General features: G+C 46.0%; 1 protein-coding gene across 3 annotated transcripts in view; it reads right to left on the bottom strand.

The window, feature by feature from the left end:
• The window catches only part of ILDR2 (immunoglobulin like domain containing receptor 2), a 40,266-nt gene extending 31,218 nt beyond the window's left edge, over nt 1-9,048 (bottom strand). For 2 of the 3 annotated variants that reach the window (XM_041420888.1, XM_041420889.1), the window contains exon 1: nt 8,678-8,849. In XM_041420888.1, the coding sequence (XP_041276822.1) occupies nt 8,678-8,723 (46 nt within the window). In that variant the 5' untranslated portion in view covers nt 8,724-8,849. Of the gene's footprint in view, nt 1-8,677 lie in introns of all 3 variants that reach the window. The other variant, XM_041420890.1, reaches the window with a different exon arrangement.
• Between the last annotated feature and the right edge of the window lie 9,882 nt (nt 9,049-18,930).

Genomic DNA, 18,930 nt, shown 5'->3' with positions numbered 1-18,930 from the left:
TGTTTCAGGTGCTAGGGAGGAACACTCCTCAATGTATGTAAGCACGGATGTTGGCAACAGAAATAAGTTTGCTTTTTCATACCTTACAGTCACAAAGAAAAACACAGCATGATAGGGCTGAAGGCTCAAATGTAGCATCTTCTGCAGCAGAAGCCCTAACACAATGCCGTGATGATTCACAGCTTCTGGGGCAGGTTCAAACATAAGGAAGAGGTATTTTAGGGATGGCCATGCTCCACTTGTACAGCAGGTCAGCCAAGGGGCCAGATGCTGAGTTCATAACAATTCCACTGCAGAATAAGTCACCTCCCTCCCATTTCAGTGGCACCACTCCTCCTCTTTACAGATCAGGCAACGCACAGTGCCTGGACCAGCACATTCTGCATTGGTGCCCAGTTAGTGCTGCCTGCTCTGCCAAACTCCAGAGATGCACGAAGGAGTGGATCCAAATCACAGAGCTCTTCCCAGGGCTGGCAAGTAGCGCTGAGACAAATTGCTCCATGTGGGAGGTGTGGAGGAAAAGGGCCCAAACCTTCAAGTTTTTCACATTCCCAGGGAGGAGAGGGATCTCAACATGTAATGTTTATCTAGCAGCTGACAGGAGAGCTGCAGCTTGGATCTGATGCACTAAGGCCCCAGAGAAGATGAAGGAGACTGCTGTTATACCCTTGTGTAGCTAAGGGAGAATCAGAGAGCAATGTCAGCCTTCTAGAGAGTGAGGCACTCCATCCACCCACAGGGATATGGCCAAAACTCCCCCGCATGCCCTTCGGTGCTTCCCTCCTTGTGCTGCAGGCAGCAAAGTCTGAGAGCACTCACACAACACCAGAAAAAGGGAATCAGGTTCAGTATGGAAAATATTGGTGTTACCACACCCCTCACCCAGAGCAGGTGGAAAAGAGAGAATACACAGGGAAACAGGGAAAAAGAGGAAATACAAGGAAACATTCAAGACAACAAAGCAGAAGAGAAAGTCTACACAACATCTGCAGAAGGGACTGGTGGACTTGGGGAAGCTTAGTGAGGAATGAAAAGACTGAGGACAAAGAAAGACCTCCTGATATCGAGAAGCAAAAGATAAGGGAAAATGCAAGAAAGAAGAAAAATGAGTAAAGATAAAAGTATCAGAGCAAATATGAAAAGCAGAATGATAAGCAGGATGACAATCAGGATGCTTGCATTCAGTTGGAAGAAGCTGGAGGTGTCTCAGCCCAGGTCAAAATAAGTACAAAGGGCTGCAGTCAGGTTGCAGGAGATTCAGAAACGATGTAGAGAAGAGAGGAAATGGAGTCAGCAAAAATAACCCACCCACTCCAGAAAGCAGAGATGAAAAGGAGATGGAAATTGGCAAAAGAAAGTGAAATGACAGGAGATATCTTTAGAAGGGGGGGGGAAAGGCATAGACTAAAGCACTGAGACAGAGAGCAATAAATGCATCAAGTGTATAACAGCAGGCATGAAGGGACAAGGTCAAGCTGGAGACAGCTGCAGACCTGAAAAGCAAGAGCGAGCAGAGATTGCATGATCAGGATTCAGAACCAAAGGAAAGTGAAGAGGCTGATAAAACAGTGAATATTAAATTCAACAAGTTATCACTGTCTGCAGTGATACACTGTCTGCAGTGAACTGTAAAGCACAATGAAGTCTATAAATCCCAGTTGGAGAGGAAAACACAGCACGGACAGAACCTAGGGGAAAGCTTATTTCAGAGAGGCAAGGTGGTCACTGATACTGACAGAGTTACTGATCTAAAGACCTGGGGGACTGCTGTGTGAAGGCTTGAGGAGCACAAGGGTGCTCTGGCATTTGCACTGAAATGCTATATTATACATATAATGAATGCAGGACACCATGCACATTGTGCTTGTGCCATGTGGAAGTTGCACAGGTTATCAGTTTTGCCAGAAGTGCCTGGAACCCAAATCCAAACACTGAAGTGTAGCTGTTCTCCAGAGTACCACCAAGCACAGCTGAGGTCTCCCACAGGACAGGCAGGGAATGAGGCAGCTCCTGCACTTTCCTGAGACACAGGCAGAGAGATTATTCAGGAAGTGGCAGCTGGGACATTTCTGCCAGGCTTCCTTTACCCAGGGACCAAGCAGTGGGGCCACGTGGCACTAAGGGAACGCCACCACTTGCTTCTCAAGGTGAACCAAGTGGTGATGCCTAATCCTCTCCAAAGATTCACACTTTCTGGGTTGCACCTGAATGCAAGAAACACGACGAACACCTTGAAAACCCAAAGGGTCCAGTCAGACCCGTGTCTGGCAGATCCACGACCCCTCACAGTGTGAGGCCGAAGCCAGGATGTTGGCATGAGCTGATCAAGTGACTCATCACGTTACCTCAGCTTCAGGGATAGAGCAGTGACACACTGAATGTTTAAATCTTTCCCTTGTGAACCAAGTACGCTGCTTAGAAAACACAGTGCTCTCAGCTAACCATGCACCACAGCCCTCCCTCCCTGTTAATGAGATTAATGAGTTTGGCAAGCCAGGGACTGCTTTAATAAATGATTAGCTGAGCTTTAGCAAATTCTCATCTGATCAACTTTCCCCACTCTAGCCCCATGTGAATGTCTATATGAAGAAAAGAAATGCAGCTTTTGGGAAAATACAGGAATTCTTTTTCTACCAAAAAGCATTTTAGAGATGTGCAGAAAATTATATGGCACATTCTATATCCTACCCCAAGTTCTTTATTAACTTCTTAAGTATTATTTTCGGATTCCTTCCAGGAATAGCATTTAAGAGCAACACAGTGCCTCAGATTGGGAGACTGGAGCAGAGGAAACTTTAGATCTATTTAAGTCAAATTATATATAATTATATATGGCTGAATTGGGAAATTATACAACTGTTATTTACCCTGCCAAAAAAGAATTACTGGAATTGATTCATGTAGTATGTCACTGCTGTAAGAGTGTCCACCAAAAAGGTCAGCAGGATGTTTGACTGCCTGAAGACAAGATGGTGGCTTTACACTGATCACTTATGTCCAGGCATAGGAATTATGGGACTTCCTCACCTCCAAGAAGAAACTGCTGACCTCAAAATGTAGTGTAGCCAAGACAAGAAAAGCCTCAGATGTATCAGAGGGCAGAACTCCGAGTTGTTAATAGAGCAGAGAAAAAAAAGAGTGAAGTATGTGAAAAATTATGAGAAGCTTAGTGACAGCACTGTGGTAGCTCTTTGTCTAGTGTAATTTAAATAGGACTAAAAAGAAACTGAATTGTGTTGTGCTATGTTTTGACTGATGCAGACAGAGCAAAATTAGCCTTTACTTCAAAGTCCTGATGGAAATGCAATTCCTGCACTCTAGAGAAGGAACCTGTTCATTGTGAATTTCACAATGTTTCAAGTTCAACAAGAATAAAATCTAGCTCCTGGGAATCTCATGACTACATGATTGTTTTGCTTTCCTCCCTTCTTGCTCTCTTAAACCCAAAGAAAAAGGTCTGAAAATATTAAACAATTGCGTCTTATAAACACAGTTGTCCTTTCTCTTAGAAAATAAAAAGAATCCAAGATTTTCTGTGTCTGTACAAATATATACACACACACACACACTCCCAGAGAAAGAGCTTAAAAATAATCACACTTCCGAAATATAATTGTATGGGGTTTGTCTGTTTCAATTGGCAATGTGCATTTGTCTCCTTGCTCTGATTCCTTTCCTGAACTATCCTCAGATTATGCATTCAAACTATGCAATCAACACTACACACAAGCTACCACTAATACATTTCACTGGTGATTAAAGAAAATTCCAGGAAGCGATTACAGAGGGGATATTTGTAAGGGCGGGTTTGAGCCTGGTGTGCCTGATCTTCCTAAGCCCCTTCCCTGAGCAAGAGAGAAGGCAATTGAGAGGTGATAACTGAGGCTTTTGCTTCACCATTGACCTCCAGAGGAGCCTATGCCTCCCTGAGACGAAATGAATGCCAGGAAGATTTAACTTCACTACACAGCCTCTAGGAATAGCATCACAGAATGGTTTGGGTTGGAGGGGACCTTAAATAGAATGCATTAAATATCATGTAGTTAGAATAAAATTGATCTGAAGCACCAAACCCTGGAAGTACAGGCAAAGCCAAATGCTGTAGTTCAGTGGAACATGTCTCAGGCTGCATCCTTCTGGAGCACACAAGACTTGAGTCCAAGAGAAGGAAGGCAGCACACATTATTCTTCAGGTCACATGGGTCTCCCTATCTGTTCATGCATCTCGTCTCCTTCTTTGCAATTATTTGGCTCATGCTACTGCTTGCCAGAGGTAGTACAGCTGATTCTATGAAACTACAAAAATTGCATCCCCCATTTTCGGGTATCTTTATTGACAGGAATGGAAGTTGTGCACATAGGAGAATGGAAATCACTGTGTCCTGAACCAGGCACCTCAGGAAAGCTACTCCTAGACTTTACCTCAGGGCTTTGGCAGAAAAGCATCTGTTCCCTGGTAAGTGACAGTGCCCTTAGGGTAGCTTATACCACTTCCCAAATAAAATAAACAATTAAAAATAAACTGTTAGGCAAAAGTATCATTGGTTTTGGCACCTTGGATACTATGCATCAAAGTGCTCTCTCCCCCACTGCTGAATAGTGGCACACCTTCTATACTGTCATATGTGGATCAAGCTTGAATCAGGAAGGGCAAGATCCGGACTTTGAGACCAGAAAGTCAGAAAATATAAAGAGATGTGTGAACAGATGAATGGAGAGCCAGTGGGATCACTGAGATTGTATTGTACAGGTTCTTGCCTACTCATGTTGGACTAAATCCAATCCATGCAATTTATCAGCAAAAGCCATCACCATCAGATTGTGGCGAGTGCTTATGGGAAATTAATTGGATGTCTTGGTCTGGTTCCTACCAGACTTGTGTTCTTAGCAACGTGACCACTCATTTTTTTCTGGAAGCAAGAAACCAATGCCTGTACAAGTCAGCTGCAGCTGAGGTGAAAGCATGGTTCTGTTTTCAACAGCTCCACAGCAAAACAAAGAATTTCAGCTCTTCAGCTACTTAACCTGGACAGGAGAAAACCCAAAGCAGCTGCAGAAGAGCCTGTGTGGCCTTGCACAGGCAGCACTCACAGCACAGAATCTCAACACAAAAATGCTCCATGTAGGAGAGCCCAGGCTGTGCAAAATGACTACAGTAGGCATTGGACTATTCTTCGATCTTCCTCATTCTCTGTGGTGCTCTCCCCAGGCACCCCCTGCTCCTCACTTCATTCTCTTCATCAGCTTCCCTGTGCTCCTTACACTCCCTTACCACAGCCCCTTTCACACATTCACAAAAGTCACCCTGGATGCTCTCAGGTGAATTATCTCAGCTCTGGACACCAGATCAAACCCAGCCTGCCTCACTGCTGTCCGAAGCCTGTTACAGTTGTCAGAAGCTTCCTGATCTAGACTTGGTTCAGCATCCCAGAAATCATTCCCAGAAATATCACTCATCAGAAGCCTGAGAACAAAGCAAAAGAAATGTGAAGAATCCCTCCAAGCCTTGCAGCACCAAGCTATAATACCCGTCCTTGGGATGGCATTGGGATTTCCACTGGTGCCAGTCTCACTCAAGGTGACCTCACAGGAATAAAAAGTAAGAAAAACATGAGATTTCTTCCCAGTTATGCTACACTTGCTACGCTCTGTGAAGCCAGGCAAGGGAAGTCAGATGAACTCTTTAAATCAAGGCCAGTAAAAGAGTCCAGCTGTTTCCCTGTCTTCCCAAGAAGTCTGGTCAGCTGGGCAGAAACAGCAATGACACAACTGGGCTCCAGCATGCCTCCTCTGCCTGCCCTCCGTGGCAGGGAAAGAACAGGTACAGCGACAGTACACAGGGACTGCATGCTAAATTACAGGTGGAAAAGCACTTATCAGAGAGAAAATATCCCATTTTAACATGGACAGTCTTCTAATTGTGATTTTTCCAAGCTTAGTCCAAGTTGTGAGGCAGGAAAAAATTGATCTGCTTGTTCTGTACTAAAACTGGAGTTCAGTCGCCAGCGCAGCACTATGCTCTTTCAAATGCATTAGAAATTACAGCATTAATAAGAAAATGGTAAACACAAGGGGAGGAATCATTCCAGAATCAAGCTGCACTTGGTAATTTACAAGAACAGGCTTTACACAGGGACTAAGGATACTTGGCAAATTGTATCTTCTTTTTATAGAATGAGAGCACAGTTCCACACATATCTTAACCCGTGTGACCTCACAGGAAGGAATAAAGAACGACCTGCTCTTCATCCGTTTGCTGTTGTTATTAAAACACTCGCTTCAGGCACGTGGGAGAGCAGGACAGGAGGGGGAGAAGCCAAACCAAATCCATTGTGCCTCACACAGGATTTTTTGAAATTGCCCTAAGAGCTCACAATGGGCAAAACCAAACAAAAGATAAATGCAAGAGCCAAAAATTAAAGACAAACAAAGGACAGAGAGGAATTGCTGCTGGGAGGAAAGGGACTGAAAGTGCTGATTAGAAATTTCTCAGCTCACCTCGAGGAGGGAGGAGGGGAGGGAAGGGAATGACAGCCTTCTCTTTCGTGCTCCCTTTTGTCTCCCTGCTTCTTCCCCATCTTGCACTCTGGCCCCTGGCCCCTCCACCTCCCAACCCCCACTGCTCTTCCCCAGAGTGGAGTGTAGCACTGTGGCTGGATTAGGGCTCCTTACCTTGATGCAGACCTTTCATTCCTTTGCACAGCCACTGGGGAGAGGAAAATCTTGAATCCATGTTTGCTAGCCCCCTCTTCCTTTTCTGTGCGCGCACGCACACACACACACTCACACACCTTTGCTTATTTGCTTTCTGTCGGCTGTGAAAAAGGACATCAGCACCTGATTTATGGCTGGGCAGCAGCGGCTGGAGGGGAGTAGGCGAGCACTGAGTGCCTCCATCCCTCAGCACACAGCTGTGGATAACCTGTTGCCTGCCGGAAGCCTGTGCCTGCCAGCTTTCCACAGCACCAGCAGCACGCAGTCCTGTCTCAAAACCACAGGGCTAGAGGAAACTGGAAGGTCTTCCCACTGCAGCGGTACCTCTCTCTCTCTCTCTGCATTGACCCTGCATGCTCCAAACAGTGCTCGCTGCCAGGAATCGTGAACTGCCCTCAGTGGAAGGAGAAAAGTGTCAACAGCGCGGTCTTTTAGCTTGATAAAAAAGTCCTGATTAGAGTGACATGACGAGATAAAGAAGCTCTTTAGAAGGAGGGAGGAATGTAATGTCATGTTTGGCTACACCCCGTACTCCTTTGACGGTCCTTGGATGCTGTTTATCAGCACACCACTACGGCTAGTGGGAAAGGAGGGGCAGCTGTGGGTGCGCTGCCACTCCAGACCAACTCACTGAAGTGGGATACATTTGGAAGCAGCCAAATGGCAGGGAAGGAGGGAGAGAGAGAAGGGAGGGAGAATGAGCTGGAAGCTGCTGAAGCCCCAGATGAGGCCGCGAAACCCTGGAAGGGAGCAGTAGGCAGGCACCGGTGTTGAGGATGACTCAGAGTGAAAATGCAAGGAAAGGGGTGGGTGGGTGGTGGGAGAGAGGTGTTATGACTAAAAGCCGAATTTACTGCTTGTGAATCCTAAATCTGAATAGGAAGAGGGAAGAGGCTGAGGTCTTTTTTGTGGGATACATAGGTGACAGTGGGAAATATACGCCACTTAACCCAAGTGTGTCTGTTTCTTCTTTCAGCCTGTAACCAGCTTGCCTGGCTAAGTCATCCTACTGCAGCTTTTCCTATAGCCTGCTGCTCCTGCCTGTGCCTGGCTGCTGCACCGGCTCACGGGAGGCAGATCTTGCTCCTGACCTGACACGGCTTTCTCTTTCCCCCCGGTTCCCGGCTGCCCCGCCGCTCTCACCCTGCTGGAATCCCCGCTCCTCGCTGCCCAGCTCTCAGACCCAGCCCCTTTTCAGCTTGTCCCCCCTGCCCTCTCCCATCACTGAGCCCTCTCTGCTCGCCTCTCCGGCTCCCCTCCCCTTGCCCAGGGGGGGACTTGCCCGAGCTTTTCGGGAGCTGGCGGGCGGCGAGCTGGGCTGGGGGGCAATCCCGTCCTGCGCTCACAAAGGCCTGGGCGAACTGCACCGTCACGGGAAGGCCCCCCGAGAATTCTGCCCTCTGGAAGCCGGGCCAGAGGCAGGGCAGCCCCCTCCTCTCACACCTCCGTTTTGACGGCATGTGCGGTCAGGACACCGGGTGAAGGAGAAGTTCCTGCAATTGTTCCCGGCACGGCACGGCACGGGCGGGCGGGGGGAGCCGGGGGTTCGTCGCCATCCCTCTCTCACGGCGGCCAAGGACACTCCGACACCCCCGGGCCGGCTGCCCCTTCCCCGAGGCGGGCGCGCTCTCTCCCCCGCGGCGAGCGGGGCCCAAGCGCGGAGAGAAGAGGAGAGAAGCGCCGGGGGCCGCTCGGAGCTGCCCCGCGCCCCGGCCGGGCGGGAGGCACCGGCTGCCCCCCGTTCCCAGCCCTCTCCGCCAAGTCTCCGCAAACTGCACCGCGGGACGGCCCCGAGCAGCTGCGGCCCCCACGCCGGCTCCCTCCGAAGCATCTGCGGCCCCCCCGCCGGCTCCCTCCGAAGCATCCCCCCAAACCCCCCCCCCCAGTTTTCGCCCTCAGGAAAGCCGCGGAGCCCGGCGGGCTGGGCACGGCGTGGGGACGTCGGGGCCACCCGTGCCTCTACCTGCGATCCACAGGAGGACGATCCATCCCAGGACGTGTCCATCCATCTTCCCAGTGGTCCAGGCGGCGCGGGCGGCGGGAGAGGCGCGGGGGCGGCCCCGCTCGGGCAGCCGCCTCCCCGCAGAGCCGGCCGGGCTGGCGGAGCGGGCGCGCCGTGTGGCTCCGCTCCGCTCCGCTCCTCCCCCGGGCCGGCTCCCCGAGGCCGCCCCCGCCGCTGTCCGGGCTCGGGCGGGGGGCGGCGGCGGAGAGGGGAGGGGGACGCGGCTTCCCGAAACTGCTTCGCTTCCCGCCCTCCTGCCCTCCCGCCCTCCGGCAAAGGCGCGTTTCGGTTGCCTGGTGCCTCTCCTCAGCCTACGGGCACCCCGGCACGTTCCTCCGCAACTCCTTCAGCCCCCCGGCATCCCCTCTTCGTAGCGGGGTTCTTACAACTTCTCCAGTAAGAACTTGAAAATGTCCCCGCAGATCATCTGTCCTCCCCAAATCAGCCAAATGTATACCTTGGGAAATGAGCGTAGACGGTTCCTGTTCTAAATTTCCCTGGGGTTTCCACTTCCAGCATGGGCACGGCAACTAATTATTGTAATTTTAGATAAAGGAGCGTAATTTTGGATGAGGAAGTGTTCTGTCTGTTAACAATGGGCAGCCGAGTTGCGGGGTGTTAATTTTTCGTGCTAACTTCATACTGGAAGGGGATGGGGATTTTTGTTTGTTTGTTTTTTGTTTGTTGTGGGTGGTTTTTGTGAGAAAGGGGTCACATACAGCCTTAAATGGCATTTTAGAATACAGATGTTGCTTAGAAATTAAATGGTCCTGGCCGCAGCAAACCCACGTGGATACACATTAACTGTACTTAAAACTTTTAAAGTTTCTGTGAAAACTTAATAAGTCAGTAGAATTATTCATGGGCCTAAATAGCTGGCTAAAATAGCATCATGCTTTCTTTTGTGGCTCAGCACCGGCGAGAAGCACAGAGTGCAAAATGGCACTCCCCATTCACAGCATCCAGCACAGCTTCCTTTTGAATATTGTTCATCCTCAGGCAGTTTTCTTACGGGGTTTGGCTGGTGTTTGTAACCAAAGCTGGGATGCTGCAGGCATCAGTGATCCACATGAGAGATGGGACTACTATCCAACTTTGTCTCATCTGGAATCTGCCAAAAAACAGAAACTATTCTGATTTTTCTAAAGCAGAGCGTTGGTGTGTCCTGCTGCTAAAGGCAGGGTGCACAGGGACGCCTGCAGTAGATCTGCACAAGCTGTTTACATTCTAGCAGGTGCTCTCCAGTTGCTTGCAGATTCCTCATCATTTCCTTTCAGACTGAACTTCTCTACAGGCAAGATAAGCTTTTCTTTAAAAGTGCAAATAAAAAAAAAACCAATAATTTCTGAAGGAAAAACCAAACCAGCATGTTTGCTGTGATAAAAGATGTGTTGAAACGTCTTTGGTTGTTTTCGGACAGGTGTAGTCCCTTTGTTAGTACAGTTAAAATGGAATTAAGCAAGGAGACAATCCTTAGGCAGTTGATCTGGTTTTAAGTGTTTTATTTGGAGCTATCCAATGTTATTTAAAAATATTTTTCACATGGAAGTTTATTTTTATTCAGCATTGCCTTAAAAAAAAATACACCCCCACCCCAATCAGTGTCCTGATGTTCCTCTGACCTGATACATTATGAATTTAACTGTTTTTCAGTACTAGCTAAAAGCTACTATTAAGAAGTACCTGTTACACTAAATAATGTATATATGTGCAGCAGTGCTGTTCTCCTTCAGCACACTGATCTGACACCCCACTGTCTTCCTGCATACTTGCAGGTGGAAGACAAAGTAGAAACTCTCATTAGGGACACAAATTCAGCCTCCAGCAATGTGTGGTTGCAGAAAATTCGATGGAATTATAGTACTTTGCATCAGCACAGGGCCAGCCCCACCACTGTTACCTATCTATAGGATATAATTCATGAAAGTTTGTATAGGTTGAAGTAAGACTCCTAAAAGGTAAATACAAAACTATTTTTCTCTCCTTCCCCTAACCATTTTTCCTGATAACCCTCAAAATTTTAAGTGAAATCCCGGTTCCTTGCCTTTTTGTAACTTAGCTGGCCAGGATTCTGATCCGGAGCTTCCTGAGACAATGCTGATGTTGACATTATCTCATCTGTTTAACACTGGGAGCAGTACAATCCCTTATGCGTCACTATTGTTAGCTACTACTGGGGGTTTTTGTTAGTTGTTTTTTTTTTTTAATCTACTCCAACTTTTGCAAATAAATTTGGCATGCATCACTTTTGCTAAACTTTTGACTCACGACAAAGGAAGGAAAGATTTTCAATAGAAGGAAGCACCATTGTTTCGCATGTAACGTTGGATTTATATCTGCTTTGAAATTCTCATAAACTTACTGTAGGGTCCTTTCTCACTTAATGTGAGCTGTCATTTGTATATATCCACCTAAGATGGATGCCCAGGTCCTGAATAAGATGTTCCAGATCCCTGTAGACCTTTGATCTCCTGATTGCAACATCCGAGCTGGCTTAATAGTTAATGTTGGGATGTCGCCTTTCCTTTTAGCCCAAGACAGAAAGCTGCAGGACTGCAGTTAGCCCCACTTCACCTTCAAACGGCGGGGAAATTCCTATGCAATTAGCCAGATGGCTTCAAGCCACAGCCCAGCAGGGATCCTCTGTCCTTTAAAAAACAACGCACTGGTGGACTTAAACCTTCATCTCCCTCAGTCACTTGACAGCCTTGACACCGGATGAGCAAATTCCCGGTGTTTGCTCTGCGTAATTGAGTCCCAGGCAGAATCGGAGGAATACCACACTGCAACGCTGTTTGATTTCACTGCTAATCCCGTGACTCCACCTGAGGGAGTTCTCCAAACCGTGGGATCATGAACAAATTCAGCTGAACAATGGGGAAACAAACAAACTAATTTTTACTCGTGCTGTAGCAGCTGCTGGCTCTTTTCTTTCCTTGCCAAGTACTTCATTCCTCCCTCCCTCTTCTCATCTTCCAGTTCCAATCTTTTGTGGTCGTTTCCTCTGCTGATACAGAGTCAGCTTTTTAAGTTACCACCACGTGGAACGATTTACACCAGCATCTCAATCAGAATGACCCATCTCGGCAAAATCCCTGAAAACCCACTCTGCTGCATGAAGATTTTCATGCTGTTCAGCCCCCTGGATTTCCCTTGTAGAAATTTCCATAGAAACAGCGATTTCAACAGCTTTCCTGGGATGCCATGCTAGACTCAGCCATTAGACACTGCTCTCTTGATTTAGTACTGAGATCAACACCAGAACTTACTGGGTGACACACCATCCGTTCGTAGAGTTTAGTGTGTCTCTTCAGACAGCTACTAAGTCAAACTTTTCTTTGTCTGCTGCGTTACACTGGAATCTCCTATTAATCCTTGATAGCTTCACAGCAAAACGTTGTTGAAATATATTCACTGTCTATGTTGGTTTTTTTCCCAAGCTGCCTGGTTACATTTGATAGCACAATAATACAGAGCTTTTACGTCCCATTAACATCAGGAGTGAGTGATATGTATATATAAACTGCTATTGTTTTTAATCATGATGTTTGTACCAAGAAATGCTTAGAATATTTAATGGAGAAATTTGGCTTTCTCACTACAATGAACCTTCAAGTCTGTAATATAAATTCAGCATTAGGAAGAACCCAAGAGAACAGCATTCTCCTATAGTATTTACTCTGTACAAATTTCGGATGCTGCTCCTGACTCTTTTTTAGACACCAAAAATCACAGCATGCCTTTGCTACACGTACAGAGTGAACCTGAAATTTTCATTTAAAGCACTAATGGCATGTCAGCAATAATGTTTTGTGAAGTTGTCATATAGGTAAAGGTTCACAAGTGAATCATCCCAGCTCACCATCTTTTGTGTGTCATTATAGGCAAAAATACACAATAGGATAATCTCTGCTTGCATATCTACAGATAACCTAGGAGGTAACAAGCTGTTAAATCCTCTGAGTTTTTGGCTGTAGAGGAACTGTGGGCAGCACAAATACCTCCAGGGACTTGGAGTTCACAACCTGGACTTTTGTGATTGTCCAATCCAGCTTTCCCAATAAAATAGGTCACATCACTTCACCACAGTACAATGATTAATTTGAACTACAGCCTGTATGTTACAAAAACAATCACCGATTACTTTGGGTGGGAAGGGACCTCACCCTGCCCCTAATTTAATCTAACTTCACTTTTAGTACTGCCAAGTCAGAAGGCAAGGCATTCTTAAGGCACTTCTGAAGAGGTAGTGGCAGGCTGTGATCAAAGCACCCTTAACATCCTCTCTGGAAGTTCAACAGACTGTTAGTTTGTTTTATTCTTGAGCGAGCACCAGAACTGGAGAGAGCATCCCAGGCCCAGTCGCTAAAAGCATGAAAGCAGAAGTATTACAGCATCATCATCCCTGCTTAATATTTGTTTATCCTTCCAGGGATGATGCTGTTAGTTCTTTTGATGTAGCATCACTTAGAGAGCTCCTCTTCAGTCGATATCCCACTCTATTACCTACCTTATTAAGTATTCCTTCAATCTATTTTTTGCAAGTAACTGTGATGACTACATATTTTGTTGAAAGCTACCAACAAGTATTTAGTAGTATGCAGCCAAGAAACAAACTAAGAAAGATCTTAATAAAAAGTGTGATTACAATTCCTCAATTAAAATTGCATTTTGAGGCACCTTAAGCTAATGCTTTAACCAGGGACTAGATGGTCTTGGTATCATAAATCTGTATCCTTGATTCAGTGTTGTGTGGTCGAGTCACATGCTTCACGTGTCTGACTGCATTACCTTTAGTAACCACACTTAATATCTTTTTGATGCAATTACAAACCAATGTGACAGAATGTATTTGCTGCAAACCCATGTTGATTGGCATTAATTACATTACTTTTCCTTAATTCATTATTGAAGCAAATCCTTTATCAGTGATTCTATTCTTTTTGCCTGGGATCCCTGTCAGTCTAACAGGTCTGTAATTACTCAGGTCATCCTACTTAGAGCCAGATCCAAAACAAGACTTTGGAAAACTTTTGGTAGCTAACATTTAGAACTCAAATCTATAAAAAAACCCTAATTCAGCAACAGATTAAGACTGAAAGCACACATGTCCTGTCAAAGTTGCCTAAAGGCTTGCAGTTTTCCTTCTCTGCATACCCAGATAGTCCTGAGGACAGAGATGTCTAACAAGCACCCAAGGCAAGGCTTTCACACATTTGGGGTGTCACAGCCTGGTCCTTGTTTCCTACCTAAAAAGCTGGTCTGATCTGATGTTAAGGATTTCCCAGAGTTTGTCCAGGATACTTGGAACGATGTGGTGGTTTCACTGGAGTCCTGGCATTAAAGGTGTTTGAAACTGGTGGCATAGAGGGGATGCAGCTGTAGCACACCTGGGCTGCTGGTTGCCATGGACCAGGTTTAGTGCTTCCAGGATGTGCTGGTCAGCAGGGTTGCAGCACTTACCCAGCAGCTCCCGTGCATCCCCAATTCCATGACCTGCTGCACTGCAACCCCCAACACAAATGCTACCATTTCTGGAGAGAAGACAGAAGGATTATGAGCTTTCATTTGAGTTCCCTGAGAAACCTGGAAGAAAGGTGCTGATACCACCCATGAGGCCTGCTCCAGGACATTCTCAACAGGTCCAACACTCAGCAAAACCCTGCATGGGAACAGAGCAAGGGGAATTCTTGTAAGAAGGCCTCCTGACTCCTAGGTGTACTGAGTTACATCTTTGATCACATAGGTGAGGTGTAAGGCACCCTGCACTCTTGCAGTCGTGGCACTGTTCAAAAAGAAACCCAGGATTCACTAAGTCAAAAGGTCAAAAAAGAAAGCTGGCAGCTGTAGCTGACTGGTTCAATCATTCACCTGGGGAAGGGAGGCCTGCAAGCTCTCATTCCCGAGATGTTTATGCATTACATGTGAAACAACAATAATTACTGGTCTATATTCTGTAACACTCTCCAGAGAATTTGTATGTTTTTAAATCTCCATAACCAGGCTGAGAAAGAAATCAGCCGTGAGATTATGTGACAAAAGCTTGTCTCCAAAGCAGACAAAGGAGTGCAGAGGGACAATGGCACTTCAATGGTTGGCGGCCCAACTAACAGCCTGCCCTGCTCCTCCCACACCCACCACAAAAGCTCATCAGTGGCCCATTTTCACAAGTCGGTAGAAGCACGGGGACACAATGGCAGATGGGAACCCTCAGATAGGAACTCAGAATAAAGGAAAACCATTCCAGGCTCTTCCTAGGGCTGTCCCAGGAAAGTATTGGCTCCAGGATACGGACTGGAGCCTGCCACGATGAGCCAACACCACAGCAACTTTAGAACTGAGGGGGACTGTATCCTACAGATTTAGGACTCAGGGGATGCAAGGGAAGAGCATCTCAGGATTGCATAGCACTCCTCGTGGGATGCTTAGAGAAAGAATCAAAGGCAAAGAAAGGGAGAGAGCTAGGTGATTTAGGAAGGAATAGGTAAGATAAATAGATGGATAAGGGAATAAAAAGAACCAGTCAGTGTGAAGAGTTTTCTGGGTGATGTGCTTATCCATCATGCACACTGTTCCTTTCTTCTTATTAGATTCCTTTATAACTTCTTTTCTGAATGAGCAACTCTCTGTTTTGGGCGTATCCATGTGTACCGGGGTCTGGTGCCAGCCTCTAGTCATGCCATGGGTGGGAGAGTCCATGTGCCTGGGTGACAGTGACTGGACAAACAGGAATAAGTCGATGTAAACCCAGCACCTGGAATATGGGACTGAGGTAGATAGGGCCCCTACGTGTCCCTGGGGCCAGGAGCTGGAATGAGTGACTGTCTGGGTGCCACCAGCTGGGCCGGGACTGCAGGCACTGGTGTGGCTGGGTGCCAGCAGCTGGAGAGCCCCGAGGGAGTGACCAGGATTACTGTCCCCTAGAGCAGAGCAGCAGCCAGAAGCCCTCATGTCAGTGGTGCCAGGAGGGAGTGAGCGTGACAGCGTTAGTTACAATCCAGCTGGACTTCTTTGTGGAAGTGGTGTGCCCTGAGAGCCAGGGAGGGGGAGAGGATGGCTCATCTCTAATGGGAAAAGCACAGCAGGAGCTGGGTTAGGCTGGGAATACATACTTGACCTCCCTTCACTTGGACCTGGGAGTGTGGAGTTGCATCAGCCTCGCCTCTCCTGGGCTGATGGATCTGGCCTGATTCCTCCAACATAAACACCAAATATTTCCCTTTGTGGGGGAGTGCTGTAGCCCCAGACCAGCAGGTAAGTGGGGAACAGCAGATGTAGTCACTGCCATGCTTTGTAGAATAATTTTTTTTAAGACTATAGCCTTGAACCCTGAATTTATGAAAATACATTACTAGCAGAAAAGTTCCAGATAGTTTTTCTGTCCATATAGTACCAGGGTACATTGTCCCCATTTTGAGATACTGGCAAACTCCATGCATTGATAGAAAAGCACAGGCTGGCAGAGGACTTTTCTGGACCATTTATCCTGATTTTGTAAATTCTGAAGCTAAGTTTCCAAAGCCAGGTACAGGGGACTTTAAGTGTTGGCATATCAATTAACTAAATTAAGTGCTTAAAATAAACAAAAACAACAAAAAAAACCCCAAGTAATATATAAATACTGGCACAACACTTGTTGTTATCTGCTGGAAGGGCTTCAGTGGTACAAATGTTATTTTCAAATCAGTGTAAATGGTCCAAAAAAGTCCTTTGCCTGCTAAGTTAAACAGCAGACAAATGAAGATTTAAAACATGAGTTTGTTCAGAGGCACTGGGCTCTCCTCAGGGCCCTGGGGAAGAATACTGATGGTATGATGCTCTGAAGATAATCTGTTCCCTGTTTTTTTAATCTGACCCCCACCCCACAGAGGAAAATCCTTTCTCTCTCTACTGCTTATGAATTTTATTTTCCAACCACACCTCTAGCCCTAGGAGAGCTATCACTGGAGCCTTGTGTTTTTCAAACAGTTGATGCACACATTATCTGAATTTCTTTAAAAGGAAGGGCTGCTGAAGGGTGGGTCCCAAAGCTGCACATGAGAGGAAAGAATATGATGTGAAGAAAAATAAAACACAAGTGCACAGATGCACTCCTAGCAACAACTCTTACAGCAATATAACAGTAAACACTTGCCTTTCTGCCTGAAAGAACTAGGCTCTGTGCAGATGTTTATATTTACAAGATACAAGTCATTTCTTGCAGTCTTTCCTCAGAGACTTAGCATTAATGTATCTGGAACTAGACTGGAATAGAAATTATTTTCCACAGCAGTAAAAGTGACTTTAAAAATGCTTACCTTGAGGTTACATCATGATTTTCTACATTTTTAACAATGTGATTGATTCCTCCTGCATGTTTAACAGCAAATCTCCTAAGTGGAACACAAACCAAACTGTTTCACAAGATTTGAGTGAGACAGAACTGCCTCCAGAATGAGCCAGCATTTTTTAACCCTCAGAGAAATCAGCCACCAGGGAGATGCAAGAGCAATCTGGTCTGAGCTTACCTTTCAGCAATTCCAGCACTGGCAAACATAATTTGCTAAGTCAAAGGTTTAAGCCTGAATCTTTTTTGGAGCTGAGCAGACTGATAAAAGATGAAAAAAAGTGGCTAGATTGAGGAAAAGAGGCAGACTTTTCCAGTGATTTGGAAATGCACAGATGTGTTTCATTGCTGTTTTTATCCTCATGTCTAAGTTTACAGCAAATTCAAGAGGATTCTGGGATGGAGAATTGCAAAGAATCTTCCATGTCAGTGCTGCACCATTCATTTTCATGGAGACAGTCTGGATAACTCCACTGAAGATGGCTGCATGAGAAGCAGATGGATGCTGAAGGAGATTCCCCAAAAGACAGGGGAACAGCGAGGAATGTGAGAGACATCACATGCCCTGGCCAAGGAAAATCAGGCCAGAAGTTAATCAGGGCCTATGCCAGTACTGCCACTCCAGTAACCCTGTCTCATGTCAAATGTAGGGTCCTCTGTTCCAGGCAACCAGATTTCAGCAAACTGATTAAACTTCATTTTAAGGCCAATTGTGATTATTGACCTGCTGTGATTATTGCCCTGCTAGCTTCTCTTTATTTATTTAAGTTTTTTTTTACTATGGCCAGTGAAGATCATTTGATTTTTGAGAGATCAATAGAAAGCTTAAGGCAGGAAGCAACTCTGTGCCACTTATCAAGATGATGCAGATCAGATTACTTCCAGCTTTTGTTTTCATCTGAACTGTGGCTACTTGTGCAATTTCAGTGAAGGAAGTGTCAGTTATGTCAATGAGATAGATAATGGGAAAAAACCCCAACAACCACAAAAAGCAACCCAAAACCACAAAAAGAAAGTCTGAACAGCAGCCTCAGTTTTGTGTAACATGAGTTCCCAAATAATTTTTAATAAAGAAATTTGCCCTTCCAAGTGCACACATGCCTACTCACCTCCTCCATTTTCCTGCCATGTATCTCAAACTAAACCCAGGGCTCTCAGCTGAAGTTAGTTTCTTCTTTTCCCCCTTCTCCTTCCTGAACCTGGTGCAAACTCATGTTCCCATGTTTCTTATCCTTCAGCACCCAAAGAACATTACAAAAAAAAAAAATTAAGAAGAGCAGCCATGCCACACTCTCATCAGGACCTGCTGTGAAATTGCTGTCCACAAAATTCAGCTATGTGGTGTGCAACAAGCCAGTAATTACACACTTGAGAGAGACATTGATTATTTACTTATTTTGGAGTTGCACAAGCCTGGGTGCCTGGTGGTATTTCACAAATCAAGCACAGCCCACTGGGCTTTCCATGCCATTACTTCCACACAAAAATGTTGTGTTAGTGACCTCCCAAGTATGATTGGTAATAATTACCATACAATTGCATAGTCCCACCAGACTCCTATGCATATTCAGGGGAAGGATCTTCACCTAGACAGAGGCATGATTCTTAATATTGCAATGAAGGTAGTTCACATATATCCAGGTATGTTTAAGAGGCACCTGGATCTGACACTGGATGGTGTGCGGGCTTACAGCGATAGTGCCAAGTTAGACTGGTTCATCTTAAAGGTCTCTTCCAACCCTGATTTTAGGATTCTACAGGATGCATGGGCTTTAAACCTTTTGCCAAGTTGGCAATATATACATCAACACCTTGATTTACTTCATCCATAGAGTGTGTTTGCTACAGAACGCCCTTGACTAAGGGGTGCTAACCACTTACCGGGTTC

Source organism: Onychostruthus taczanowskii, unplaced genomic scaffold (genome assembly GCF_017590055.1).
Source record: "Onychostruthus taczanowskii isolate IOZ18803 unplaced genomic scaffold, ASM1759005v1 scaffold67, whole genome shotgun sequence".
Taxonomy (NCBI): domain Eukaryota; kingdom Metazoa; phylum Chordata; class Aves; order Passeriformes; family Passeridae; genus Onychostruthus; species Onychostruthus taczanowskii.
Note: the sequence above shows the minus strand (reverse complement) of the source record. Positions and strands in the feature narration are given on the sequence as shown.